The sequence below is a fragment of the Electrophorus electricus genome, chromosome 25 (genome assembly GCF_041902795.1).
Source record: "Electrophorus electricus isolate QZ-2024a chromosome 25, ASM4190279v1, whole genome shotgun sequence".
NCBI lineage: Eukaryota > Metazoa > Chordata > Actinopteri > Gymnotiformes > Gymnotidae > Electrophorus > Electrophorus electricus.
The window spans coordinates 9,465,971-9,493,389 of NC_137521.1; the positions used below are offsets into that span (position 1 = coordinate 9,465,971).

The following is a 27,419-nucleotide window of genomic DNA, read 5'->3' on the forward strand; positions in this document are numbered from 1 at the left end:
TAGAGAGAGAGAGAGAGAGAGAGAGAGAGAGAGAGAGAGAGAGAGAGAGAGAGATAGATAGATGTAAGGCCTCCTGGTGGAATATAATAATGTGGCTTTGGAAGTAATATTCTGCTTTTTTTTCAGGTTCAGTCAGCAATGTCCAGGACCACATCTATTTGGACATATAAACCATTTACAGTAACCACCTGAAAATTGAGAGATTTTGATAAAGAAATGTTTTTTGTTTTTTTTAAATCATTTTTCATGCTTTTTTTTCTGTGCATGAAGTCCTTCTCTCTTGCACTCTCCACTTGCTTGCTATCATCCATTTTATCCTCTCCATCTCTCTGGCCTTTCCTTACCTTCCTCTAATATTCTCTCGTCAGTATTTTATGCTCCTTCTGTTTTGCTATCCTCTCCCTCTCTCCCTCCCCTAAGTATTCTCACATCCCTCTCTATTCAAAGACAGACTCCTCCCTTCTCCCCCTCCCTCCTGCATCTCGGGATCTCTCCATCTGTGTTTAGGAGCCCAGTGGCAGTGTATGTCTCTGTCACTGGGGCAGCTTCATTCTCTCCTGAAGGATGTCGGGCCCTTGGACCAGCTCCGTATTGCTCCTCATCTCCGTGGCCTTCCTCCAGAGCCCATTGCTTGACGCCAAGGTAACACACACACACACACACTTGTTTATCATGGGAAGTACACACATTCTGGATTTCTCAGTGGTTTGTTTAGTGGGTTAATGGATGACAGATATAGATAAAAGCATGTCTTTATTGCTATTCTGTGTTATATTTTGGATGATTCTTTCATTAGTCTGCACTTGATTTGCATTAAAATGTGCTATGTATCAGTTAAAACTCAATTACAGAATTATGCAACTGCTTCTGTGAATTAGAAGGAGTCAGAATAGTTGTACTTTAAACATGTCATTGTCATCATTTTGTAGATCATTTAATGCTTATGATTTCATTCAATAAATCTTAAGAATCTAATATAGAAACGCACTGGCAAAATAAAGGAATGAACATTATTTTAGGTATTGTGTATTATTGGTTTAGGTACTGTAAATATAAATATTCTCTAAAAAATGATTGGGGTGGGTCTAGAGTGATTGATGCTATTCATGACCTATCTTCTAGGCAGTCTAAAATACATGAATGTAGTCTGCAGTCTAGGCGCTGTTAGAATTTCCAGTAATGATAGCATGTTAACATCTGGTCGATTGCATTCATTTGTGCTGGGCTGGTGTTTGTCTTACAATGTCTCTACGCAGAGAAGGTGAATAGACCTGCATTCATTACCAGGCAACATGAGAAAGGGTCGGATGCCATGATCCCATTCCCTTATAAAATCATTATTAAATTCCAGAAAGTTCTGAGAGACAAAACAGCAAGGCATATACTGGCAGCTAAAAAACATACTGGTGTAGGTTGCAGAAGCATTTTACAGATGCAAGAATCCTCCTGACCTTACAAGCTATCATGGTTAAAGTAAAAAATCAAGACCCAGTGGTATTAACGATGTACAGAACTTTTCTTCTGAAACAATGGACCAGTTTTTTAATCAGAGCATTCCAGGTTATTTCTGGATGTTGGTTTGCACGGAGCCATCTCAGTGCAGAACCTGATAAATGTGATCTCCTCCTGTTCTGTGCATCTGGGGATCTGTGAGTTGATTGATGTGTTGACTATGCTGCTGTTTTTAATAGCCTTGAGCATAAAAGAAGATTGAGAAATGACTAATGTGTTGTAGGCCCCTTTATAGATGACATCACACCTCATAATACTGAAAGGAGATATTAGCCCTACATCTGATGTTAAGCATTTACTATCTCTAAGAAAATGATTGGCTCAGTAATGAAGATCTAATGGATATTTATTGCCCTATGCAATATGTGGGTAATTTTGGCATTTCCCCATATGAAACTCGATGGCATATATTCTAACTTTTTTTTCCAAGCATGACAAAGATTAAATTGAAAGAATACTGGAAGGTTGTTATCCTGAAGCTCACTGAGTGTGCTCTACGTTAGAACATCATGCTCTAATCACAACGCGGTGGGCCTAAATGGTGGTGATCATTTGTTTTCCCTGGTAAAGCGAAAGAAATTTGTCAGGTAACTCAGTTCCAATGACTGCATTTTTAGTTGTCCGACTTATGTATGTTTACCTTTAAAACGTAAACTGGCAGTAGAACACAAAAGTCCATACTAGAAGCATCCTGGAAGCTAAAGATATGAGCATCGACCAGGCCATCTGCACCTAATAGGTAAGTAGTTTAGTGGCTTCGAGTCATCGAAGTATAGAATCACCAGTATGGAAATGTTAGATTTTGCAAGCGACCTTTGACAATAGAATTCAGTTTTCCTAACTGCACATTTTAGCGGCTTCTTTCGGTAGCCTACTTTGGACAGCGATTTTATTTTATCTATAGCTCTCATATGTACAGAGAAACGAAACTGAAGTAGCTGTTTAGGAACATTTTATAAGAATAAAAAATTATGTTCCGCAAGATTGAACGCAGTCGATAGGAGTGGCTGCGCAATCTAATTAGCTGAAAACACAATGCTGCGAGCGGAGGCGGTGTGCTGCCATGGCAACTGCTTTCCGTGGGTATGGGTACGCTCATTTTCCTCTGCAAATACACATAGATGCGCAGAAAGATACAGTCTAATTTCACAGATGTCTGAAGCTCTGAAGTCTTCATCTTCATCGTATTCTCGGCCATTTTTTTAGCTATTTAAACAGACAGAAAACGTTAGTTAATAGTAAAACATATCATGAACAATTTAGATTTATGAACAGAGTGATCTTGATCAGTACAAAGAAATAACGAGACGTCAGTAATGATTTTTCAACCTCACAATATTTGGTATTTCTTCCCCCATGAGGTTGGTCTTTTCCTGACATTTTGTTATTGGTATTTGGTCCTAACTTTATTATTATGCAAATAAGCATTGTATTCCTAAACAGTGAACAAATTACAGAATTGTAGATTAATGGAGATACAGACACAGAATTCGAGTAGATCTTGCAGGATTGCACGTAGCACTACAGTTTCTGCACTGAAATACAAGTGCCTTGCTTGGAACACTTCTAAAGTGCAAAACTGTTGGGTAAGGAAGAACTGTAGTAAGTCAGTACTTGGATGCATGACAAGAACAGATTGTTTCAGTCTACATTCAAAAACACATGTATGCATGTATATGACACACACACACACACACACACACACACACACACACACACACACACACACACATGCATATTTCCCATGAAGCACAGACGTCATAATGCGCAAGAGTGAGTCATCAGTTCCCTGACTCACACTCTGCCTCCCTCTCTTCACCTCGGTATGTCACTCACACCTCACCTGTTATTCATCAAACATGTAACAAACCCTCACACCCAGGGCAATGCTTTCATCATCAGACAACTGACTGTTAGTAGATGCTGTGCTCCCATCTTGAAGTTCTCACATTTGACTATGATTACATTTATCATTCAGCTACAATGGACACATGACTGTTGCAATTAATCATTATACAATACACTATATTATTCTACAATGCAACAGCCTAATAGGTTAATATTAATTCCAGCAATTAGATACCTTTTGCACTCAGATTTTAAAGACCTTGTGAAGAACATGAGCATGAATATTAGAGCCTCAAACCGGGACAGATGGCCATTATTCTGAATGCAACACCAGCTAAGGTCCAGCACAGCATGTGCCCAAGGTACGGGCAGCATTAAGCAGCTTTATGCATGCATGTCTCAGCACTGTATCTGTCTCTTGGGGCTCACACACTTCCCCTTTTTTCCCTTTGGCCAGTCTGTTTAAACTGAAATAAATGGGACACTTCCCACTATGAATCACTAGCTTATCCACGCCAGCTATAAAATGTAATATATTACGGGCCCGCAGTTTTTTGGCTTTAGCTGCAGTATTGGATTGCGTTCATCAAAGCCTGCAGTAGGGCTGATGTATACGGGGAGGAACGGGTTGGTTTTGCAGGCTCTCAGAATCTGACTGCTTTGCAGACTCCAGTGATTTCAGGTTATAGGGTCTCCAGCTCCCTCTGTCTCTCCCTGATTTCATCTGATTTTTTCCTTCCTTCTCTCCCTCGTTTTCTGTTCAACCATCTTGGGTGTCCTCCTATAAACAGTGTAGGCTCTGTCCTTGTGTCATCCCCATTTGTGATTAAACCAGAATTCAGGCTTTGATTGCAATGAGCACAATACATTCAGTGCACTATATATACTGTAGAGTACAGTGCAATCATTTGGTAAGTGAATGTTAATCTGTCTTACTTCCTTCCCACTGCAAATTTAAAACTCTCATAGCATTAGCAAACACTGTGGTAAATGTGGGTGGTGGCTTTCGAACCATCTCTGGTCCCCAGGCAGTATTACTTTACATGATGTCCAGCTAGTACTCCAGACACTGCTAATACAGAACTTGGCCGTGATGTTAATGGCTTTGAAGGTTTGAAAGGTGACTCAAACGTTTTTCTTTTACTGTTGTCATTGCTGTTGCTTATCTTTTTGCTTTTTTACTCTTACTTCTACTGTTGTCATTAGTTACAATACAAAATTAACAATAATAAATTATATATACTTATACAGGGCCTGTCGCGTGCTCAGGGTAACTTTACAATTTCAAGGGGAGGAAAAACAATAAAAACAAAACAACAACAACAACAAAAACCTCTACCAAGAATTAGAAAGGGAGGAAAGTCTTGAGAAAAGCTAGATTTTAAGTTGGGCTTTGTAGGCATGTGAGAAAAAATGACTAGATGTGGGTAAGGAGTTCCAGAGGGTGGGGGCAGTAACAATAAAGGACTTACCAGCCATAGTGACCAGCCTGAAGCTAGGGACAGCTAGCAGAGCAGAGTCAGAGGACTTCAGTCTGTGAGATAGCGCATATGGATGTAGACGTTTAGGAGGAAAGACTGGTGGGTGCAAGCCCACGCTGGGTTGTGAAGACTAACAGCAGGACTTTGTTGCACACACGGTCTGAAACTGGTAGCGAATGTCACTGGTAAAGAATGGAGGTAATACTGGCTGATTTCTCAGTGGATATTACGATTTAGCTACAGAATGTTGAATATACTGGATAGAGCGCAGAGTTTTATAAGGTAACCCACACAACAGAGTTGCAGTAATCTAACCTAGATATACCAGGATCTCTGTATCTTTAAAAGAAAGAAAAGGAGTTGAGCAATACTGTGAAGACAGCAAAATGCAGTCGTAGTCAGAGATTTTATATGTAAGTCAAAGGTGAGCTAGGGGTCAGGGATCCAAGAATACACCCAGATTTCAAACAATTGCAGATAGATTGACTGCAGTATCATCGAGAGGAAATAACTGGCTGAGATGGTAGATGTTAGTACCTATGATCATAAATTTGGTTTTCTTGACATTTAATTAGTGCTTAATCAATACTTTATCTCTTGAATACAGGAAACCCATAAGGAAGGTAGAAATGATTCAGTGGGATTGATGTTAATGTAGATTTGAATATCAGCAGCATGGCAAGATTTTGAGTATTTGAGTAGACTCTGTCAACCCTGTCAGGGTTTTCAGAAAAGTAAAATCAGTTCAGTTTTACGGTCTGTGGATTTAAGAACCAAGCCTGCTCAAAATCCCAACCTGCCTCTGACATGAGAAAGGCAGACCAAACTCCAGTACACATTTTATATATCTACTTGCCTTTTTTAATTTGACTTTTTCCTTTCCTTGCAACAGCCCACTACTTTAAAGTGATAACTATCTAATTAGTAATTTAAGATGTCACGTGTGTCACTGGTAAAAGGAAAAACAAGCAAATGCAGCAAATGGCTGTGACTTTTGCTCCCTCACTTTCTTTCTCTTGGTCAGCCTCTCTCTGCAGTTCATGGAGGCGGAGCTGCACGCCTTCGCCGTGACCTGCGGGATTCGCTGCCTTACGAGGCCCAGATGATGTCATACGCCCCTGCAGACTTCAAGGGCAGGGGCAACGATCTGTACTACCAACCAGATGCCTTGAGGGCACAGGAGCTGGGCCAAGCCATCCAGCGTTTGGTGGAGAATGACCAGAAGTGGGACCACGAGGCAGCATACCTGGCAGGTTTGCTGCGCCTGCTGAGCGAGGCAGAGAACAATGGCCAAGGCAAACGGGAGGAAGAAGAAGAGGGGGAGGAAGGAGATTTCCAGGGGCCGTACCCTCCAGACTATGATGAGACAGAGCAGACCCTCAGCATTGTGAATCCCCAGGCCTTGTTGGACCCACAGCTGAGTGAAGCTCTGCTCAACCGCTACCGACAGGAGAGGCTGCTGCAGACACGGCTTGGCTCTGCAGCTGGCCGTGTCCCGGAGAGTGGGCAGCAGCAAGACCAGGAAGAACTCCGGTGAGAACACCACCATTCAATAAACTGTTTTTCATGTTCTGGACCATATGTGCAATATGACAATGTATGATGCAATACAATATATCAACAAATACTTAGAGAAATTAGCTTGAAATTATCAACAAAGAGTTATACTGGTTGCCTTTAAGAATAAATCTCCTGAGTTGTCAGTACTTTTCTCAGGTACCTGGTTAAGAGAATCCTCTCCAGTCTGGCATCAGGGAACCAACTGAGCCCCTCCAATCGACGAGCCAAGCGTGATGTGAGCGGAGTGGCCGGCATCGGACAGGGAGGAGCTACCACATTGAGACGGGCCAGACGCTCTCTAGACTCTGTCCCTGTGTCTGCTCCCAATGCTGAGGCCTCCCTGATACGGGTGAAGAGGTTGGGTGAAGATGATGATGATGATGAAGGTTTTGGCAGTCACAGTAACAGATCCCCCCGTGTTGGTTTGCAGAGGATGAAACGTATCGACACAGACCTGACCCCACCTCAGAAACACAGCCGTAAGCGCCGAGCAGTGACCTACGATCCCAATGTCATTGCTCAGCACATCCTGCAGTACCTACCAGCATAAGGACAGACAGAGAGAGAGAGAGAGAGAGAGAGCGAGAGAGACAGAGAGAGAGAGAGAGAGAGAAAATAGATTCTAGAGGTTCCCAAGCTGACAGATATGCGAGAACCCACTGTCTCATGACAATGTTCAGCAAATCAATGTACCTACTCCAGTGCTATAAATAAATTGCAAGTATGTTTACTTAACTATGCTAGCTGCTACTGCACACAAACAGAACAGAATATTTATGGGCGTGCAGCTCATAAGACAGACCCTTGTAGTTTTCAATACCAAATTATGATGTTTCTTAAACATCCATATTTTGGTTTTTTAGACTTTATGGAAATCATGAGTGCACCAAGATAAATCCCATGTAAGAAATTCACTTCTGTTTTGTTATACTGAATGCCAAGACTTTTATCAGATCTAAATGATATAGTGCGTTGTAATCCATGTCCAAACATGGATTATTTTTAAGATTTTGAACCTTTTTTTCCATTAAAATAAGTGAAATCCTTAAACCTTTCTATCCAAAGCTTGAGGCAATGCAAAATACCAAAGTAAATCTAGGTAATAAGGATAGTCTCCCCACATTATATGTGTATACTGTTTGTTTTTTGTGTGTCGCGTTGTTTTTGTGTCCACTGTGTAACCCATTTGTCTATATAAGGCACTGAAAAGAGAGGTTTCTTACCAGGCAAGGCCTACAGACTCTTACTAGTGCCCCAGCCCTGCAAAGGTTCACAGCTGGCACCTGTATTATTCTACCAATGCTGACACATGCTTTTCTCCCAAAGTCCTTAGAGTCGTCCCAGCAGAATTGGGGCTTTTCATGAAGCAGGATTTCTTTGCTAGCTAGAAATTTGCAAACGGTCCAAAAAAAAAAAATCCAGTGCCAAGACAGAGAGAAAAAACATTGGGCCTTTTCACTTTGGAATAAGTTATAACTCATTGATTAATCTTGCTTTATGTCTCCACAGATGATAATGTGCACAGATTGCACCTGATTTACCACTACACATTAAGAAAAGATTTGTAATTTGTTGTTCTTAAAAATACTCAAATTCTTGTTTTTATTTTTATAAAATACTCAAATTGCTTGTTGATGGCTATAAAAACTTGGCAATATTGTGAGGCTACATAAATCTTAATGGGGCTGGTTTAGGAAAGTTACTTTTAGTCATTAGTGACATAGTAAGCACTTCTGCATAAACTTCTCCAAACCAAACACTGGGACAGGTGCAGTGGTTCACTTCAGTCTTTACTGGTCACATATTTGGCACTAGAAATTATGATGTTTGATTGACTACAGAATAGCTGAGTTCACACTGGCTATCTGCTCCTTTACTGTGTGCTTTCCCAGGTTTAATGAAGAGCATTTTAGCTGTCTGTAATTTCTTGTTTGTGTGTAGTTAGATCTGGATGCCAGACTGTGCACAAGGGTTAAAGTTGTCCACTACATTAAACCATGTGGCATATTATATGAGCGTAATTAATCTCATTTCATCTGTCAGCAGCGCCAGTGAGTCACGAAATGGTTCTGCCTAGCAAGCAGACGGTCGGTATGTTGGCAGTGAAGTAGGCTCTCTGGTCTCTTTTTCTCTGATCTCCTGCTCGACGGCACGCCGTGTTCTGACTATCCTCGCTTTGAAGAGTCGCTGTTGTCCTCCCCTCTGCTTTGCCAGTGGCTTCAGTACACAACGTGCCAATGAAAGAGTTACGCTGGCTTTCCCAGGTCACGTTCTCTAGTGAGTTCTTTGACTATCCTAAGAGAGTGTGTGTGCAAGGAGCTGCGTTTGACATATTATAGCATTGTGTTTCTCTATCTGTGTGGTCATGAAATCTTATACAACAATGCACATGTGAACTGCAGGTTTTCTTGTAAAACAAAATCACTTTAAGTTCAAGTAAACTGTATGTGAACACCAAAGTTTTGTTTTGGCCTGTGTTTTCATCATTCAATTAAGTTACAATTCCCATAAGTTTAGCTTCTCCCTTTTTATTATTTGTTACAAACTTACATTTACAGTATATGGATGCTTTCCTTACACAAGTATGAATACGCACTGAATAGGGCGTTGCAGGGGAAAAGTCGTTTATTTGCCAAAGATGAAGATGTTTGATGCCGAGTTCAGCAATCACTCAATTACCTTGTAGGTAATGTGTGAACAGCTCTTGAAACGCTGTTATTATTAGTCAAAATTTCTTAAAGTTGCCTAGTTAAAGTCACTCATTCATCTGTAAAATACCTGCAAGTCTATTATAATATTACCATATACCACAGCAACTGAACTGACTATGAACTGAAAAACAATATTCAGCCACTAAATCAGTGTACAAAAGGAATACAGCATAGCCCACATATGAGTTTGGCACACAGCAGCATGACAGATAAACACAGGTTAAACCTGTAATCTTTACTGAAAAAGACTCTGTGATGATCTGTACATTTAACAGATGTAAGAATCATGGAGATTTGAATGTGTGATAGTCAAGTGTGCCTTTGCCTGTGATGTCTTCTGCCATTTCAGAAAGGGGACCATATCTCTTCCTTCCAGGGCAGGGGCACTTGGATACAGTTGCCAGGTAACTGTTTCTATGCAGAAAGGTTACGTTAGCAGGAAGATGATGTCATACTAAGGGGGAGGAGGAAGTGAGCTGTTTACACTTTTTTGCTCAGGGAATAGAGGATACGATGGGAAAAATGACCAATGAGAGGGGCAGTGTGATAGAACGATCAGCCAAGGATAAAAGGAACACACTGTGAAGATTAAAGCAGTGGGGGAGGGAGGTGTTGGGCATAATTGAACAGGAAATAAAGTAAGGAAATGGAGGATAATGGGATAAAGGTGTAAGAGAAGAGGAAAGAGAGAGAGAAAGAGACATCAAAGTCAAACAGGATTCAAACGGGGGGGTGGGGGTATGGCTAAAGTCCTAATAGACTAATCGTACATCTTCAGCTATTACAGAAAACATCTAAATATATTTACTCCGGACAAAAATACGAAAGGCACACATATAGGAATGTTCTGTTTAGTCACAAGATGCTGAGAGGCAGCCATACCTGTGGCATTCGCTCCAACACCAGTCTACGCTGCCAGTAACAGCCCAGTCACTGAGGAACACATACACATTCCACTTTTTAATAATGCGTTGGATGGTTCTTAACCCGATTTTAGTAGTTTCAGCAATCTCCTTAGATGTTTTCTCGACTTGATGCATGCCAATCATTTAACCCTTCTGAAACAGATTAACATCTTTTCCACGACCACAGGACGTGTCTTTCAACATGGTAGTTTAACAAATGAGAAGCCACTCACTGCAGCAGTTAGGGTTCAATAACTTGTTGCCAGCTGAAACATAATCACCCATGCAGTAATTATCCAATGGGAGGCGCTTATCTATTTGCTTAGTTAAATCCAGGTGGTGACCTTTATATATATATATATAAATTTTCTATTTAATCAAATCACAAACTATTGATTATAACATCAAACATGTAAAATGTCTCTAAATATAATTCTCACTGATTGAATAAATGACTGAATTTTAAAAGTGTTTACCCTCACCATCCTTGGCATCATCTGGGAGTAGTGCATCTTGCCTGTTAGCCAACACAAATGCGAGAGTTGCGAGGATGGCTGCATCCAGCACGCCCAGAATGGCCAGCACATAGGCCCAGTGCACGGTGCAGTTCCCCGGGGAGAAACTGCCCACAGCCTCGCCACAGAGAGCCCGCATCTCCTTGCATTCCCAGGTGTCCGGGAACACCACGCAGGCCAGAGCCAGGCAGAAACCTGGGGAACACAACAAAGATGGAATGCACTGGACAAAGGTTAAAATCCTCTGATTTATTGCAAGGCATCCAAATTCACTTTCTGTGAGCTGTAGCTTTGGGTTATTCAGCATACAATGGTGGCATTGAAATCACAATGCAAACTGTGCATTCTACAAAGCACTGGAACTGAAAATACGTGCTTAGTCAGGTATTAAGGGTTGGCTCGGCATAAGGCGAGAGTTGGAACATCACTATGTACTGGCTAAGGTCCTCAAGAAGTGCGCTGGATACCGATGTTACAACAAAGCTTTTCTCTCAAGTCCTAGGGCTCTGCTGTCCTGGCTAATTTTAGGGTCATCCCTGAAGCTTTTTGCTGAATGGCGGGACAGGTTCTGGTATGGTAGTCCGTGTGAAGTGCCCTCACCTGCGGTCAGCTGCAGCCAGGCGCAGATGTTATACACGGTAGCAGCATTGCAAAAGCGGAAGAGACACAGGCAGCCGACGCTGACCCACACCATGGTGAGGGAAATGCACACCAGCACGGCCGGAGACTGGAACGCTGGCAGGGGGGTGAGCGTGCGCAGGGAACCCCTGCATTCGGGCACGGGCCAGTCCGTCTCCACGCACACCTCGAACAGGCCCAGGGTGCCTGCCTGGGGGGGCGTGGCTACAGTGCCACCACGGTAACGCAGCTCGCGCGTGCCGACCCACGATGGCTGGATGAGGATGACCACCTCAATGACGGCAAAGCAGAGGGTGCACACAGCCCACAGGACACCCACAGCCCGTGCGCTGCGCACAAACTCTGTCTGGTAGAGCCGAGCCATGTCCGAGGCATGGGAGTGCATGACGAGACCTGTGGGAGGGACAGCTCACTCACTTCAGCTGCCGGCTGTTGTGTCAACAGACGAGGCACAACGTCATTCAGTTTAAAGCATTTCTGGGATTTCTGCAGGTAAAACCTTTTTATTCTGTAGTTCACAAGTCAAAATAATCATATAAATAAGCAATACTTCCATTTGCTACATTAGGTTAAATCACTATTGGTTTGTGCACTGGGAACAACAAAACTGCTGAAATAGTTTTAGAAACAGGATTTTAGGGGACTTCAAACCTTTCATTTTGCACTTATACTCTGTAACAGGATCTGCAGCCCACATCAGTCTCCAAGATCAACAAGTATTAAAAGGGCAGACAACCTGCAGGACAGCTGAAGCATTAATCCCAGGAAAGTAGGCCGAGCAATACATGACAACACCAGCACTGTTTAATGCTGTAGGGAAGAGTCATGAGGACACTTCAGAGGAGGACACTTCAGAGATAAACAGCCGAACGAGAGGAGACGACGCTGACAGAAAAATGACAGCCAGCCAAAACCAAATTCACAGGATCCGCATCCTAATGAGAATGAACAGATGGGGGTGGGATGACCGGATGGGATGGGATGATGAAAATCACCTCAGATCTCCTATGGCCAGTCGTCTGTGACAGTCTTTCCCCTTTAGCCGGAAGTGAAGGCCAGAAAGCACATCAAAGTGGGGGAGCAAGAGGGAAGAAATCAAAAATTAAACGAGTGGAATTATCCTTTCCTCCTCCTCCTTCCTGCAGGGTTACGGTAGCAACGATGCACGACATTAACGACGGACCCACACCAACAGCAACAGCACCCTTCCTACACGTATGGAGGGAGGGAGAGAAAGAGGGAGGGAGGGAGGGAGGGAGAATTTTCCATCCAGCGGCTCCGTCTCCCTCACTCACACACACACGCCAGTGGTGCAGTGTCATGGGCCAATGCAGAATAATTCTGTCATGTTTAATGCGGCATGGAATGAGGGCGGAAAAAAAATGGTGAAAAAGAAAGAGAGAGAGAGACAACATATTCTCCGGAAGAGCAGAGTGCGCTGCCTCCCCAGAGGAGGTGAAAAGGACGCCAGGAGCAGGAGTAGAGGAGAAAGGAAGGCAGGGCTCTTGCCTGAACATCCAGGTCCTGCCGTTGCTGCTTCATTAGGAGTAGAGACCAATCTTCAAATGCAGGGTCATAAAGCACCCATGTGTGAGCCTGCATGGGCTGTTAAGGAGCATACACACACGGTGGGAGGGGCAATCTCGCTCTTAGAGCCAACATGACCACACCCTTCCCAAGGGTCTGCTCTACCCTTACAGATGATGCAACAATGATCGATGGCTCTGATCCATTAGCGAAATGAACGACTGTATTCACACTGTGTTGACTGTGTGTGTGTGTGTGTGTGTGTGTGCACTTTCTCAGGATGTTTAAAGAGATACTTTGTATTGGTCAGGGTTTTTTTTTTTAGGTTAACCATAAAAACTGAAACAGAAAATAAAATATACACCGCTTCTTCATAAAAATCACCTCTATTTTATCCAAAGAAGTTAAATAAGAAAGACAAAGAGACAAATTTTACAGTGGGGTATTGTGTACCAAAGTTTATAAATCATAACTTATACATTTTTTGTTGCGGTTTTAAAATAAGTGGCCATTACACAGATAGAGGAACAAAAGGACCGTTAAAAATTTTTTTTTAAAGAACACAGACATCAACAACGTTAAACTCAGAACTACTGTTCATTTAGAGAAATATTGCACTGATTATTGCTTGGGAGTTGGATTGGTTGAAGATCACACTGCTGATTACTGCTGATCCTACTACCTGGATGATGAGCTTTGCTGAACTGCAATAATCGCAGTCCTGCATGAGCATTAGCAGGCACAGCACATGCTGGTCGCTGTAATACTGGCAAGGGATGACACACGTGTACTTAGCACTATGCTAGCACCATCTGAGCTTTCTTTCTCACTGAACTACTGTTCACAAACATTTCACTTCTAATTAGTAGAAAACCTAGAAATGTAATTTTGTGCAGTTAAGGAAAACAGGAAATTAGTAAGGAAAGTTTGGTACCATGTGAAATTTTGCAAAACAAACAACACTATCTATAAACCTTGTTTTTCAAATGATCTGTTTTGGCAAGGAGTGCATGCGTCAAGAACATGGCATACTGCTGATCAATATCTTTCTCACATACACACACGAACAGAGACAAGGTTGTTTTAGGTGATGAGATGGCTGTCAAGAGTTGGGGCAGGAAGTGTTCAATGTGAAAACGGCTTCTCAAACGCAAGATGTGCCATCACATAACTTGCTCATACACACTTGCACATACACACATGCACTTGCACTCATGAGTACCAAGGATGAGTCAGAAGAAAGATGTGAACCGTCTCACTCATTCACAAGCACACACATCTCCACATGCCTCCACACACTGTCTTCCTGCTGTCTCTACTTTAGTTGATGGGGGGGATTTCTTCCCCAAACTTGGTAAGATGAGCAGAGTTCTTGACTTCATACAGCATCTATACACACACACACACACACACACACACACAAAACAAACAGAAAAAACACATTCCTTTAATAGTTATCTACAGTGGAAACTCAGCAGAGAGAAGTGTGAAAACAAAAGATATTAGATGATTAAACCCCAAAGATAAATTAATAAAATTAATTTATGAAATAAAAAGTGGACAGATCTAATATGATTCTAAAATCCTAATGTTAAACCTAATAAAATATTAATGTAAAATGGTATTCTTTAAAGCCCGGTGCATGACAGAAGTGGCATTGTATTTCACCCCCTGCACTGCAGAGGTCATTCTGGCAGTGTGAGAGTCATGCACCTGGCAGGTGAACAGACCTTGTTGTGGACGTAGGACTCGCAGGGGTAGCACCAGACGGACAGGTCAGCGAAGCTGAGGACCAGGGCGTGGCCAGACACCTGGCTGTGGGTCACCATGTGCTCGTTCACAAAGCGCCCACATAACACCTGGCCAGGCAGGAAAACGAACAGTACATCACTTCAACAGTTCCTAAAGTGTCACTATACATGTCATCATGATCACAAATTGCATCAGCAAGACAAAATCTTAACAATTTATCTCCCACTCAGTGATCACATACCAGCACCTTCTCTCAGATTGGGAACCTGCTCCTCATCTCAACATTCAGAAGCGTTTACTGAAAGTCTAACTCCATCCATAAATTTCTCTAGATCTACTGTGAAGTATTCCTATCCCAGATGCTGACAACCTCAGGCCTCGGCACACACGATCCATGTTATCAGCGCACGCCACGCCTTCCCCATCACACCGTGCGAGAACTGGAGGGCAAAAAAAACGGAACACGGCTGGGGTCCTTGAATCCATGCCAGGCTATCTGGGCAGTGGACAGAAACTGTGCAGTCGACTGTATGGTGACGGTAGACAATCTAAACAGCGCCAAGAGGACAACGCCATCAGTGCAAGAGAGAGAAGAGGCCTACAATAAGCATTTAACCTTCTGAACTCAGTTATCTAATAAAACATGCATTATAAAATTATGGTACATAAGCAGTCTATTAGGTGCTGTTCGTAGCTCAAATAAGTAAGCTGAAAAATTCAAACACTTTAGTCAATAGGTGTGCACGTGTCAAACCAGAGATTTTTAAGTTATATCAGAGATTTTTCACGAAAAGGTTTTTTGCAGTCTTTGTACCCGCTCAATTTTAAGAATGAGAAACAGGAAATACACTACAGCAACATGCTGGTGATAACTGCGACATCAGTGGGCCCATACAGCACAGGGGTGTGCCAGGGCCGCTGGTTTTATTTGGGGGGGTGGGAGTGTGGGGCAGGGTGGCACCTTGTAGCAGCAGAGGCAGATCCAGTTCTCCATCTCGGCTCCACACTCCTCGCACGGCCGGAACACATCCATGCCCCCCGGTGGCACCGGGCGCACCGAGTCCAGGTGGGGGCACCACGACAGCGGCTCCACCACGTACATTGTGTCCTGAACAGAGAACCGGCACGATGACCTTGGTGAAGAGGCCACAGGAAGTCAGCTGCTAGTCTGGCAAAGGGGTCTTTAACTCTGAGGGCTGTGTACCATGTATGGCCCTGTTCACACTGCTCTAAGTGAATATACAAACAATGCTCCTCACTGGCCAAATCTTTCCTCCTCATTCTAAGCGGTTCTAAGATATGTAAATTCACTTGTCAAGCAGTGTGGCGAAAATTAAATTAAAGGGTAAACCCTTCACTAAGCTCACCATAAAAAAACTAAAATAAATAAAGAACATTTTCATTCTTGGGACTACTCAATCTGTAGAATGTTATGTGATGAACATCAACAAAATCTGGTCCTTTCATTTTTTTTTAAATAACTAAACTAAATGGTCAGCTACAGATAAAAGAATAAATCCCTCTGACATACAGCCATCCTGCCTCTTTGCTCGTTCCGTAAGGGAACGCTACTTTAGCCTTGCACTCCCCTGCTCTGTCAGACCCCTAGCCCTCCTATTTACTTTCCAGAGGCTTTCTAGAGCACACGTGGACGTCAGTGAGCACGTGTCCACCTGCTGGGTCGCACGTGCCAGAAGAAACCTCATGAGCACACCTGATCTGAATAGCAACAGCACCCTTAACACAGAACAGCTCACAAAATATCTGACTCTCATCAGCCCAACAAATAGCTTGGAATCCAAAACTTAAAAACAACAAAATCTAAGCAAACATTCTGGCCTTTGTGGGGGGAGGTCAGAATGAAACAACACCCCACAGACACCTGCTGGCAATTGGTGGTAGTGAGTTTGTTGGCAAGTTAACAATTTATCCAATATTCAGAATCAGCAGGACACAGATTGTTTATTGTGATTCTCTAATTTCCCAGTGGGTATATAAAGTCTCTAAAATTGCTGCCGAACACCAAGAGGTACCGTACCCCGCCCACGTCCACAGTGCCACACACCAGCTCAAACACAGATTTCTTCGTGTAGCCACACGCTCCCTCTGGCTCACAGCTCTGCTGGTCGTCCATGGCAACAGCAGCTCCTCCTACCGCCACCTCTGACGCTAACTGAAAGTCATAAAGAGAATGACTTGTGTTTTCATCAGGAGGGGGACCTACTAACAAACCCGTGAAAACTGCAGAAACAGCCCTACCCTTCTCTTTATTATTAAAATATGTCAAATGATGAAACAAACCAACCAACCCCACATGTATAACCAACATTGCATCACATCTGCAATGCAGTTCTGCAGTACAATGTCCAACCTGCCAGCTTTTATTTATGGAAACATCAGAGAGATTCCAATGTTTACCTGCTTCTCCTCTTTGACAGCTGTGGACTCAGCTTTCATGCCATCCTCCTCGCTGTCTCTCTCCATCACTTTTAGTGGCGACACCTCCTGCATCGCCATGGCGTCCCTCTGTGGGCTGGGCTTCACCTTTGGTCTTGCCCCGCCCACAGGCACAGAGGCGGGGCTGGAGTTGGCAGAGGAAGATGTGCTAAGGTCCAGCAAGCACAGGCCCTGAGTGAGCTCATCTAGGCCAGAGTCCTCCTGAGCAGTAGCGGGCGATGCTGGAGAAGTCGTCACTGGGATACTTTGCTGTCGCCGCTGGTCAGGGGTGATGTGAGGAGGAGACTTTTTGCCTGCTGATGGTCGCTTGCCTTTGGGTTTCAGAGAGGGCAAGGACAAACGCAGAGACTCTGGAACTGAGATTAACACAGAAGCACCGTGTTGGCACCGACATGGCATGTTAACAAGACTTAAAAATGACAAGTGGGTGAGGTTACTCATCATATTCGACTCCAGTCTTTCAGCATGAACTAACCAACTATTTTGTATTTCTCTAACATGCATCTGTCACACGCTACAAGAGAGAATATAGAAACCATAAAACAGTCATAAAACAGTGTGCTGCATGTCCGAACTGTACTACCATGTGGGAAGCAAAACTAACAGCAGCCTTACTCTGTATTCTGAGAGATCTCCAGTAGGGGGCGTGCGCTCTCAGCACGTTGTTGATGGTGAGAGTGGCGTTGGGGTGTGGAGGAGGAAGAGGGGGCAGCAGTGGGGGTGTGTCTCCCAGCAGCATGCTAGTGCACATGGCCATGGACTCAGAGATGGAGGTGAGGTTGTAACCCCCCTACATAGAATGTGAAAAGGAAATAAGAACTACTGCCAACACTGAACTTACAAGCTCCAAATAGTCCCAAGGGCCTTTTTTGTTTGTTTATTCATTTTTTAAATAAAGACCCTACCAAAGATTAGGAAGACAAAGAAAAAGCATCAGGTTCAGTGCCAAGGGCCCATGTGGAGTACTGAGAGTAACACTGAAAACGGAGGGTGGAGCATAACAGAGGGACATACCTCCAGGATGATGAGCACCCGGCCTGCCGCTAGACTCAGCAGCTGGTGGGTGAGGTGGGCGTAGCATTCTGGGGTCACCTGGTACCCGCCCAGAGGGTCACCTCGTGCTGCATCGAACCCAGCCGAAACCAGTACCAACTCTGGGGCAAACTAGACCAAGAAAACGAGAGCATGGTCATGCTCCAAATTGCCCTTAAATCCATTCATTAGGGGAAAAAAAAGTTAAAATTTAACTAAAGTTTCCTTGAGTGAGAGATTTTGTGAGCGTGTGCATGCACTGAAGTATGAGACGTAAAGTAAGAGGTGTATGTGTTTCATGTTTACCTCTCGTGCTACAGGCATCACTATGTTGTGGAAAGCTGCCAGGTATTCAGGGTCCCCCATCTTGGCTCCATTCCAGGGGATGTTGACATTGTAGCCTGTGCCTCTCCCCTGGCCTACCTTATTGTAGTTAGCGTCCTCCGACGAGGGGAAGAATGTGGCATTCTCGTAGCGATGGAGAGAAATGTACAGAACGCTGCAGGAGACAGAGGGTTTAAGACAGGCGTCTGTCTCTGCTCCAACACACCTCAGGCCACCCATTAATTGCAAAATTGTGATAAAACAGAGAAAACAGCAACAGAGAAACGCAAAAAAAAGAAACGCAGCACGGACAAGCCTGATCTAAACACATGCTCATCTACTAGCAAGCTTACTGGAACAGCTTAAGACTAAAAGCCTTGCGCCAGAGTACATTAGCAATGTTTTCCCTTCAAACTGAACTAAGGCTTCCTACACTGGGGTCTACCTTATTCCCAAAGAAACACTGCATCTACATGGATCAAATAGCACACACAGTGTGCAGAACACAAAACTCATAGCACACCTGCAGTCACTCTCGAAGATGTGCTGGGTGCCGTTGCCATGGTGCACATCCCAGTCGACGATGAGGACGCGCAGGGCTTCGTGGGTGATGCTCTGGGCATAGCGGGCGGTGAGGGCGGCCGTGTTGAAGAAGCAGAAGCCGCAGGCAGTGTCACTCTCGGCATGGTGGCCAGGGGGACGCACAATGGCTACGGCGTTCCTCACCTGCACAGGGACGGAGAGATGCAACATAAGCTCAGAGAGAGGAAACGATCGGCTAATAACTTCTAACATTTGTCATAAGCATCTCCTGACATTTCAAACTTCTGCTTCATTTGCCCATGACCTTATCAGCAGACAACTGAATAACAGACTCCTGAAAAACTGAATAATATGCACCAAACATCTAACTGCTGAATAATGTGGACTTTCATGACTTGGAGCCAACGTTCACTGCTGTTCATGTTCAGCGATGTCTAGATTTCACAAGAAAAAGCAGAGAAGCTGTCCCTGGTAAAGTCTTGACTCATGTGGCTATATCCTAAAACTGCTCGTGAGTGGTCAGCTAAGCCAGAGGTTCTCAGTCCAGTCCCTGGGAAAGCCTAGCCAGTCCAGGGTTTTGTTCTATTCCCAGCCATCGGGCCATGCGTGCTCTACAGCCTATGACTGCCTGACTCAAGTATTAGGAGCTGGAAGAGAACTAAACTGTGCGAGAGGCAGCAGCGAGAGGCGGACCTGGCCCGTGAGGACGGCGCGGGCACAGTTGAAGCAGGCGCCCGCCGCCAGCAGTGCACACTTGTAACTCTCGTTGCTGATGTAGATGGAGTTGTACTCGTCACAAAGCCGATGCAGGTCTCTGGGCTTCATCTGTTCTGTGCTCTTTATGGTGGCTATGTGCGCTGAGCTGGAATGGGTAGAGAAAGAGTGCAGAGTGTGAGTTTCAAATTCAAATGTATCTTAAATTATTTAAATCAATCATAGAACCTATTCTGCTGTATAGTACTGAGGTATGGGGGTTAAGGACCAATGCAACACCCAAATTAAATTATGCACAATTAACTTTAAGTTTCCTGCAAGTGCACAGGTAAACAACTAATTATAATGCCAACAAAAATGAATTCCATTATTACTCAAAATTCTAAAAAGGATTATTAAATATTTGGTACATTTAAAAAATAGTGGCCTCCATATCACTATAAAAGTCTGCAATGTAAAGAGCTGAGCAGAGAAAAGAATGCCCTCAGAGAGATGGACCTGACAAGAAGTGCATGAAAAACACTAAACACTGCTACACGTCAAAGACAAAGCTCCATTACCCAAATCATCTTTATAAACACCGTTATGTCTAACTATTTATTATTTCTTATTGGTATTATTAATAATTCTTTTCTTTTCTCTACTTTTTTCATCTTGCTTTCAAATATTCATGTTAATTATATTTATTTTCACAGTCATTATTATAAACACAGCACAGTTCTTATATAGCTTAACATAAGAGTTCATTCTTGTTTTAGTTCTGTTTTGGCAATACTGTAAATTAATATGGTCGTACCAGTAAAGCTTACTGAAGTGAATTCAACTGAACTGAGAGAGAGAGAGAGAGAGAGAGAGAGAGAGAGAGAGAAAAAGTGTTCTGTTTTTTTTAAATACTAATTCATATTTAAACAAAATTTAATTCAAAACACTAAAACACTGTCTAATGGAAGCTCTGGTGTTTCTTTTGTGGTTTTTACCCATGGCAGAGCATGAGTTCATCCTCCGTGGCCAAACGGGCCGGTATGCGCTCACAGCGGGTCACAAGCCCCAAATTCTCATGGCAGGAAAATATCCGAAAGATTCTCTGAGGGAGCTCAGGGTGATGGCTGGAGAAGCAAATGCGCGTGCACACACACACACACACACACAGAGAAAAAACACTGCAATAAATAGGATTGCAAAATGACAGACATTTATGGCCATGTATGTTTGTCTAAGTGCATTATAACCTGTTATGTAAACACAAGTGTGTGTGTGTGTGTGTGTGTGTGTGTGCATATTCTAACCTATTCCACATGTTGTGGTGCTCCATCATGCGCTGGTCATACACAAGACCAGTGCCCAGTGATGATGACTCCAGTTTAATCTCGACACACACTGGAGAAGGAAGAGGCTCTTTCTCGGAGAGAGGACCTCCCTCTGTAGGATATGCACGTGCACACAGGCCACGAACACATGCAAATCAACAACAAACTACAAATGACAAATTTACCCAGTTACTCATTCTTTTTATCCACATATTCTTTTTATACATATTCTGTATATCTCATTCACGAGCATATTACAAATGTATGTACTCTAAATCTGATACTGTGGGTAGATTTCTGCACAGGGTTCCTACCCAGAGTCTGCAGGCTGGTCCAAAATGGATACAGAGCAGAGACTGTGTCAGAGATGGACTTCAGACCACTGCAACAGACCACCATCCATAGTCCCAATCAAACAAGGTGGAGAAGATATCGCACACCATGGAGGACAGACACAGGGAGATGTTGTGCAGGGTCTTACCTCTCACTCGGTGCTCCTGGGCAGGGCAGGTGAGGGCAGGGGTCACCTAGTAGGGCCTTCAAGCTAGCACAGGCACCTGCTGCTGTGGCCTGCAGGTTATAGCCACCCTGACAAGGAACACACATGGCTTGACATAAAGAAGTCTGAACACACAAGATGAAGCACAAAGCCATTTATGATACTTCTGTGTGGGTGATGCCATTATGAAATTAATGTGGTGGTGACAGGCAAGTTTTCAAACTATAAAGAGAACACTGTGCATTATATACTAAGGCTACTAGAAACTGGTTCATCTGATGTGCTGTGTACATTTTGGTGCTAAATGTGCTATGACTAAAATATTGTGATCAATAGACAGAAGCAGAGAAATGTGTAATCAGTGGTCATCTATTTCTAAGTACATGGTCTGCAGGGCAAAGTGTCATACCTCCAGTGCAAAAACCAATCTGCCTTCAGCCAGGCCCATCAGCATGTGTGTGAGTACAGAGCAACACTGGGGACTCACACACATCTCTCCCTAAACAAATACACACACACACACACACACACACACACACACACACACACACACACACACACACAAAGGTTATAGTTCATTACTGTGGAACATTTTAAGTGAAATATAATTTTGCACCCAAGGCTCTTGGGTATACTATTAATTCATTTAGCATGTAAAGAAAGAGATGTATTAAATTCATTAAGCATTACACACCTTGGGGTCACCAACCACAGAATCAAAGCCTGCGGCCACTAACACAAGCTGCGGCTGAAACTGTACATGTATACATACAAACACACACACGCGCACACACACACAGAGAGTCAATTTCATTCATTACTCATGATGGTTCATCGATCAGAACTTCTCTGCACACTGCAATGTAGTTCAGTGTGGAGGAGTGTGGGCAGTACCTCGTAGGCTATGGGTAGCAGAAGTCTCTGGAAGGCTGTGACGTAGTCTCCATCCCCCATCCCTAACTGAGCACCACACCATGCAGCAGAGAAGAGACCAAAGGCCATTCAACCACAACTTCACTCATGCCCTTTGAACATGCATGCGCTTGTTCCATATTGGCTTGTTCAACTACTTTTTTCTGTAAAAGATTAAACCAGCTGCTCCCACAATATGTGAGACAGATCAGGCAGTTCTTGTTAGAGAAAGTACAGGAAGGCAAAGTTCTGTACCTTCTTCCAAGGAAGGTTAATGTTGTAACCCTGTCCAGCTCCCAAACCAACAGCACTGCTGTCAGACTCCGGCATGTGTGGCCAGAATGAACCACCCTCATAGCGATGCACAGAGAAATACAGAACACTGCAGAGAGAGAGAGTTAGACAACTTCAAAAGCAGTCCAAGAGTGAACCTATAAAACAGCACATTAGAGTAAGTAAAATGCAGCTGTGGTGATGAGATGTGCTATAAAAGCACTGCATTGTTCAACACAGTAAACACAGGCATGGCTCTGTGCTGTGGAACCCCATGCTGGAAGCAGCAGTGGTATAAAGCCTCTCTCATTTCCAGCCCTGTACCTGGGATCCTGCTGGAAGATGTGCTGGATGCCCTGGCCATGATGCACATCCCAGTCCACAATCAGAACCCTGCAATGCAAACACCACACACTATGTACAGCATATAAAAGAGAAAAGCCAATGCTCAACAAGCGCATGGACACTTAACATTTGCAAATGTTGTCCAGAGACTACAAAACTGTTTTGCTTTATTGTCTCCATGGAAACGGTTTTCCTTTTGCTAGAGTCTAAGCATGACATCACACTAAAGCACTACCGTAGACATGGAGTCAGTACAGGAAATATGTACATATGTATACAACACCAACACTGAGTGCAAGACCAGTGCTCATGTAGGTGCATTTAGAAAAACAACTTATAACAGTTATAAAGACAAGCGTCCTGCCTGCATATGTTATGTGTTGTGTTTGTGAGCATAACACTGATCCACCTCACCGCTGGACGGCGTGATGTTTCTGGGCGTAGCGCGCTGCTACTGCCAGGTTATTAAACATACAGTAGCCATTCATCTTGTCGGCATGGGCATGGTGTCCCGGAGGCCTGGACAAGAAACAGAACAAACCAGAATCACAACAAACCAAGCCCAACACACCGTATCAAAGTATGAACCATGGAGTCACTCCCAAGCCCAGTCAGAGGACCACATCCATGCTGTGTTTACTGCTCTCCACTCTACCATGCCTGCCACACTAAATAGTCTTTCCTAATGGCTTTCCCATCAGAGTGCAGTGTGTTAGGGCAGGGAAGGACCAGTGGCTCTGGGATCAGGAACCAGCTAACAGGAAGACACCGAAACAGAATGTCAGGAGCACTCACCTACACACAGAGAAGCCATTCAGAAGTTCTGATGTCATCACCTTGTCAACCAGTTGGAGCAGGGAGCCAGCTCCTAGACAGGCACAGGTGAAAGATTCCTGCAAACACACACACAAACACAAACAAAATTAACACCCCAAGTTTGGCACTACCCCTTTCCACATGCAACACAAACCCTCAAACAAACACCAAAAACAATGAACAATAGAGCCCTATCAATATACAACACACAAGACACAACTAAATACTGTGACAAACTGAACAATAGACTTGCTTCTGGGCATTCTTACAGGATGGAGGTAGACAGAGTCATAATCTTCAGAGACAGACTTCAGTTCTTCTACTGTCATCTTCTGTGTGGACTTCATCCGATCAATGTATTCCTTCCTGTAAAACAAACAAAATCAAATGTGACAAAAATTGATATTCCTTCACCTTTATCTATATCTTGCCAATCTTGCGCATCATGTCTTACGTGTGAACCAGTGAAAGCTCGTCCTCTGATGCAGCTCTGGTCTGAAACATGAACACACACAGCTGAGACGTGAAAGGCCAGAGAACATGTGACTAATGTCTAAGGAAAATTAATACTGACATCTGCCTGAATAGTTCCCTTCTGTAGATTGCTTAGTTGGCGTCATTCAGCCAAATATGCTCCCCTTTAACTCGAAAACCCAAGGATGGAGATGAAGCCTCTTACCTCCACCTGTACACAGCGAGACAGCAGTCCCTCCTCCTCCATCATCTTCACTATGGTGACCACCCTCTCTGGACACTCCGAGTGGCTGGCAAGGTGAGCAGCATTAGGACGTTTTAGCCTACGCCTTCACTACTACAGAACAACTTTCGTATGGCACCCACAAATCAACCATGAGCAATTTATCCACTGATAAATAAATATTGAATTATTAGATATATGAATAAACAAGTACTGTATGAGTATTAAATGTTAACTGGTATTTCCCATAGACACATTACTGCAGTCACCTAGTGTCCCACAGGCAGTGAAAGCGAGAGAAGGCATCTGAGTAAGCAACGCCTGTTCCAGTTGCCTTCTGCTTGCATTTCAAATCCTACAAACACCAACACAAAACTTTACTTAGCACCACTCAAGCTGGAAACAGTATGTTTCATAATCTTAGTATGGTCAAATGAAAAAAATGGAAGGAAAAAAAAAACAACAACCTTTCAAGAGAAAACCAAATAGGATGTTGTGTGATCAAAACACTCTCCCAAAATGGAGCAGAGTTGCATACCAGGTTTTTGAGCTTATTGGTCATCTCGTCTTCGCCTTTTCCCCGATCCATTCTGCCCTTCCTCCTGGTCTCCTGCAGACTCTGCTTGTGGCTTTGTTTGCTGCTTTGCCTCTGAAAGCCAAAGTCCTAAAATCAGGCTCCCTCTACACTCTTATCATTAGCTTCCTCAGCAGGAATATTCTAACACTTGCTCTCAATTGCCAAACTGTGCTTTTCTGAACTATCACTTTTTTTATTACCAGCACAGCTGTATATGTGTTTTCATCCAGAAGTGTAGTTAGAATATTAGTGACTCTAAGGTTCTGTCTGCACAGTTCAGGGTTAGGACACTTGGCCAAGTGGGCAAACTTCAGGGTGTGGTCCATGCTGAAATCTGCGGGGTTTTCTTCCCATTGGATAATAATTTGCATCTGAGAATGTTAAACCTGGCATCACAAAACAGTCACATGCTGTATTACATTGACAGGTGCATAACAGGCAGAACCTTCGCAACGAAGCAACTTTGTACCATCAATGGTCTTCAAAGTACGCAATTTAATTTTTTAAGACACTAATCCTTTCTTACCTTGGAGTTGTGTGATGGCTTTTGCGGAAAACCAGTGCAGTTTTTAGGTCTAGGTGGAGTGGGATCTGAGGCAGAATCCATGATAAAGGTAATTCCTCAGCCCTTCTAATTTGGGGCAAAATAAACCAAACATGAAATGCGGTGAGCTCTCTAAGGGTTTAGATCCAAAGACTTAAACAATATCATTAGACATAGGGAAGAGTTGCCCGAAAAGCAGATTTTTCGGACGAGAAAGGAGCCCCGGTATCTTGTGTTTAATGTCTCTAAAAAAGTAACAAGAAAGAAAGCGCATTTACAGAAAACCTGGTTTCAGAGGGTTTGGGTTGATGTTAGCTACCTAGCTAGCACAACTATTCTAACTATACATTTCTGCTAATTTGGTTACCCTAAAAATAGAGCATGTCATTTTGTGAGCTACCAAAATCTCTGATACTTATCTAAACTATCAAGATGTATCATAACTAGTGTTGTAGATGGCTAACCTAGTTAGCAGGCAGCCTACGAGCCAGTGAAGTTAAATATTTTCTAATCTAAACGCCAGAGCAAACGCCCAAGCCCGAGTGCTACATTTCAGAACAATTCCCGGTTATCATAAAATTGTCACAAAATTGAATGGAATGTTTAAATGTACAAAGCTATAGAAATTAGTGTGATCACTTACAATTTTTCCAAATTGTCTTTCGTAAAATATATTGCTGGCTGACTTTGACCAGCTGGAGCGAAACAGATTTTTTAAAAATAATTCGCGGTAGGAAGCCCCGACGGTTTGTGGTAATGACCTATTACTAGGGAGCCAGTTATCCTAACCTAGCGAGCTAGCTAAGTTTTCAGACCCATTTTTGAAAAGCTAAATTAAAAAAGAGAAAGATGTGATGGTGTGGGCCGATAGAGAGTGCATGTAAAATACTTGATCATGGAATTTGGAAAATATAAACCAAAATAAACTCTGAAATAGCTAAATCCTCTGTTCGCAGTCAGGCTAACGCGCTAAATCACACCATTCTGTCGCACAGCAGACGCAAACAAATGACGTTTAGCAAGGGACTTTCAAAAACACAGGGGGGCACTATTACCTAGCGAAAAAAGGGATTAAAAACGTCTCAGTATTATATATCTGTACATCTCTTCTTTTTTTTTAGTAAGGTTGTTTTGATAAATTGCACAAGAATGTTATCTAAAAACCACAGAAAGGCAGATTATTTTCCTATTTTCTTGGATTAGTGACTAACCAACAGGCAAACAGCCATGAGAAAGTAGCTATACAATTAGTTGTGGCAAAAGATGCATTAGTTCTTGTGATTTAGTGACATTCAGTTTCTTCAGTGCAATTTGTCACCAGTATATTCCTGCCTAGTTTAATACAGTTCAAAACTTTATCAAAGGTCAGAAGGTCAAGGGCCAAAAAAGGGCCATTCATGTATGACTGCAGAACTATGCTTGGGTTTTTTTAGTAAATTGTAACAACCCTCCACCCACTTCACATTTTCATATTAATGTTTTATTGGTTGATTATGTGTATTTTTTGAGTGTATGCAACAGTCTCTGAGAATGAGTGTGTGTGTGTGTGTGTGTGTGTGTGTGTGTGTGTGTATATGTGTGTGTGACAGGTCTAGTTGACAGAGCAATGGAGCAGTAACGGTTGTGCCCGTGTGTTGGCTGGCCCTGGCCTGTGGTTGCTAATCTCCACATGTCATTCTGCTCCATTTCCCATTCATACAGCCACCCAAAGAGTCAGATAAACCTGGTTCACCCTGAACGGAGGAAGCCAGCAACAGAAAACAGAGTGATGTGACCTGTATGGCTTCTTGAAAAAAATGAGCGATCGGGGCCCATGCCATTGCCTGAAGCCTCTTGCTGTGCATCTCTCCTTCCCTTCTGCATTTTTTTCAGACACTCCGGAAAACCAAAAGCTGCCTGCGTTGCACAATGGGGCTCCATCACAGGGCA

General features: G+C 43.3%; 3 protein-coding genes across 14 annotated transcripts; 1 reads left to right on the plus strand and 2 right to left on the minus strand.

The window, feature by feature from the left end:
* Nucleotides 1–502: 502 nt before the first annotated feature.
* On the plus strand, nt 503–8,860 carry pcsk1nl (proprotein convertase subtilisin/kexin type 1 inhibitor, like). 3 transcript variants are annotated; one of them, XM_081707784.1, is made up of 4 exons: nt 503–642; nt 5,866–6,374; nt 6,546–6,880; nt 8,445–8,860. In XM_081707784.1, the coding sequence occupies exons 1-4, from the start codon at nt 565–567 to the stop codon at nt 8,510–8,512; spliced, it is 990 nt and encodes a 329-aa protein (XP_081563910.1). In that variant the 5' UTR covers nt 503–564; the 3' UTR covers nt 8,513–8,860. The 3 variants fall into 3 exon arrangements, with proteins under 3 accessions (XP_081563910.1, XP_081563909.1, XP_026863440.2); XM_081707783.1 differs by having other exon boundaries at nt 504–642; nt 6,546–8,860; XM_027007639.3 differs by having other exon boundaries at nt 505–642; nt 6,558–8,860.
* Nucleotides 8,861–8,909: 49 nt separating this feature from the next.
* On the minus strand, nt 8,910–12,491 carry lhfpl4b (LHFPL tetraspan subfamily member 4b). Of its 5 annotated transcripts, none has more exons than XM_027007641.3 (5): nt 12,167–12,491; nt 11,133–11,564; nt 10,494–10,727; nt 9,995–10,045; nt 8,910–9,691 (listed from the first exon to the last, which is right to left on the minus strand). In XM_027007641.3, the coding sequence occupies exons 2-4, from the start codon at nt 11,554–11,556 to the stop codon at nt 10,020–10,022; spliced, it is 684 nt and encodes a 227-aa protein (XP_026863442.2). In that variant the 5' UTR covers nt 11,557–11,564; nt 12,167–12,491; the 3' UTR covers nt 8,910–9,691; nt 9,995–10,019. The 5 variants fall into 5 exon arrangements, with proteins under 5 accessions (XP_026863442.2, XP_081563915.1, XP_081563913.1 ...); XM_081707789.1 differs by lacking the exon at nt 12,167–12,491 and adding an exon at nt 11,823–11,908 and having other exon boundaries at nt 8,910–9,526; nt 10,500–10,727; XM_081707787.1 differs by lacking the exon at nt 12,167–12,491 and adding an exon at nt 11,823–11,908 and having other exon boundaries at nt 10,500–10,727.
* Nucleotides 12,492–13,128: 637 nt separating this feature from the next.
* hdac6 (histone deacetylase 6) lies at nt 13,129–26,487 on the minus strand. Of its 6 annotated transcripts, none has more exons than XM_081707742.1 (28): nt 26,134–26,487; nt 25,473–25,577; nt 24,908–25,018; nt 24,639–24,724; nt 24,352–24,436; nt 24,127–24,167; nt 23,942–24,038; nt 23,652–23,749; nt 23,271–23,375; nt 22,836–22,904; nt 22,494–22,620; nt 22,221–22,286; nt 22,021–22,080; nt 21,736–21,825; nt 21,309–21,415; nt 21,142–21,209; nt 20,807–20,939; nt 20,498–20,626; nt 19,500–19,668; nt 18,787–18,989; nt 18,246–18,438; nt 17,922–18,071; nt 17,523–17,697; nt 16,869–17,263; nt 16,516–16,623; nt 15,412–15,558; nt 14,429–14,557; nt 13,129–14,087 (listed from the first exon to the last, which is right to left on the minus strand). In XM_081707742.1, the coding sequence occupies exons 2-28, from the start codon at nt 25,551–25,553 to the stop codon at nt 14,019–14,021; spliced, it is 3,291 nt and encodes a 1,096-aa protein (XP_081563868.1). In that variant the 5' UTR covers nt 25,554–25,577; nt 26,134–26,487; the 3' UTR covers nt 13,129–14,018. The 6 variants fall into 6 exon arrangements, 3 of the variants coding, with proteins under 3 accessions (XP_081563868.1, XP_026863429.3, XP_081563869.1); XM_027007628.3 differs by having other exon boundaries at nt 16,489–16,623; XR_014119934.1 differs by having other exon boundaries at nt 14,068–14,087; nt 14,429–14,890; nt 16,489–16,623.
* Nucleotides 26,488–27,419: the final 932 nt, after the last annotated feature.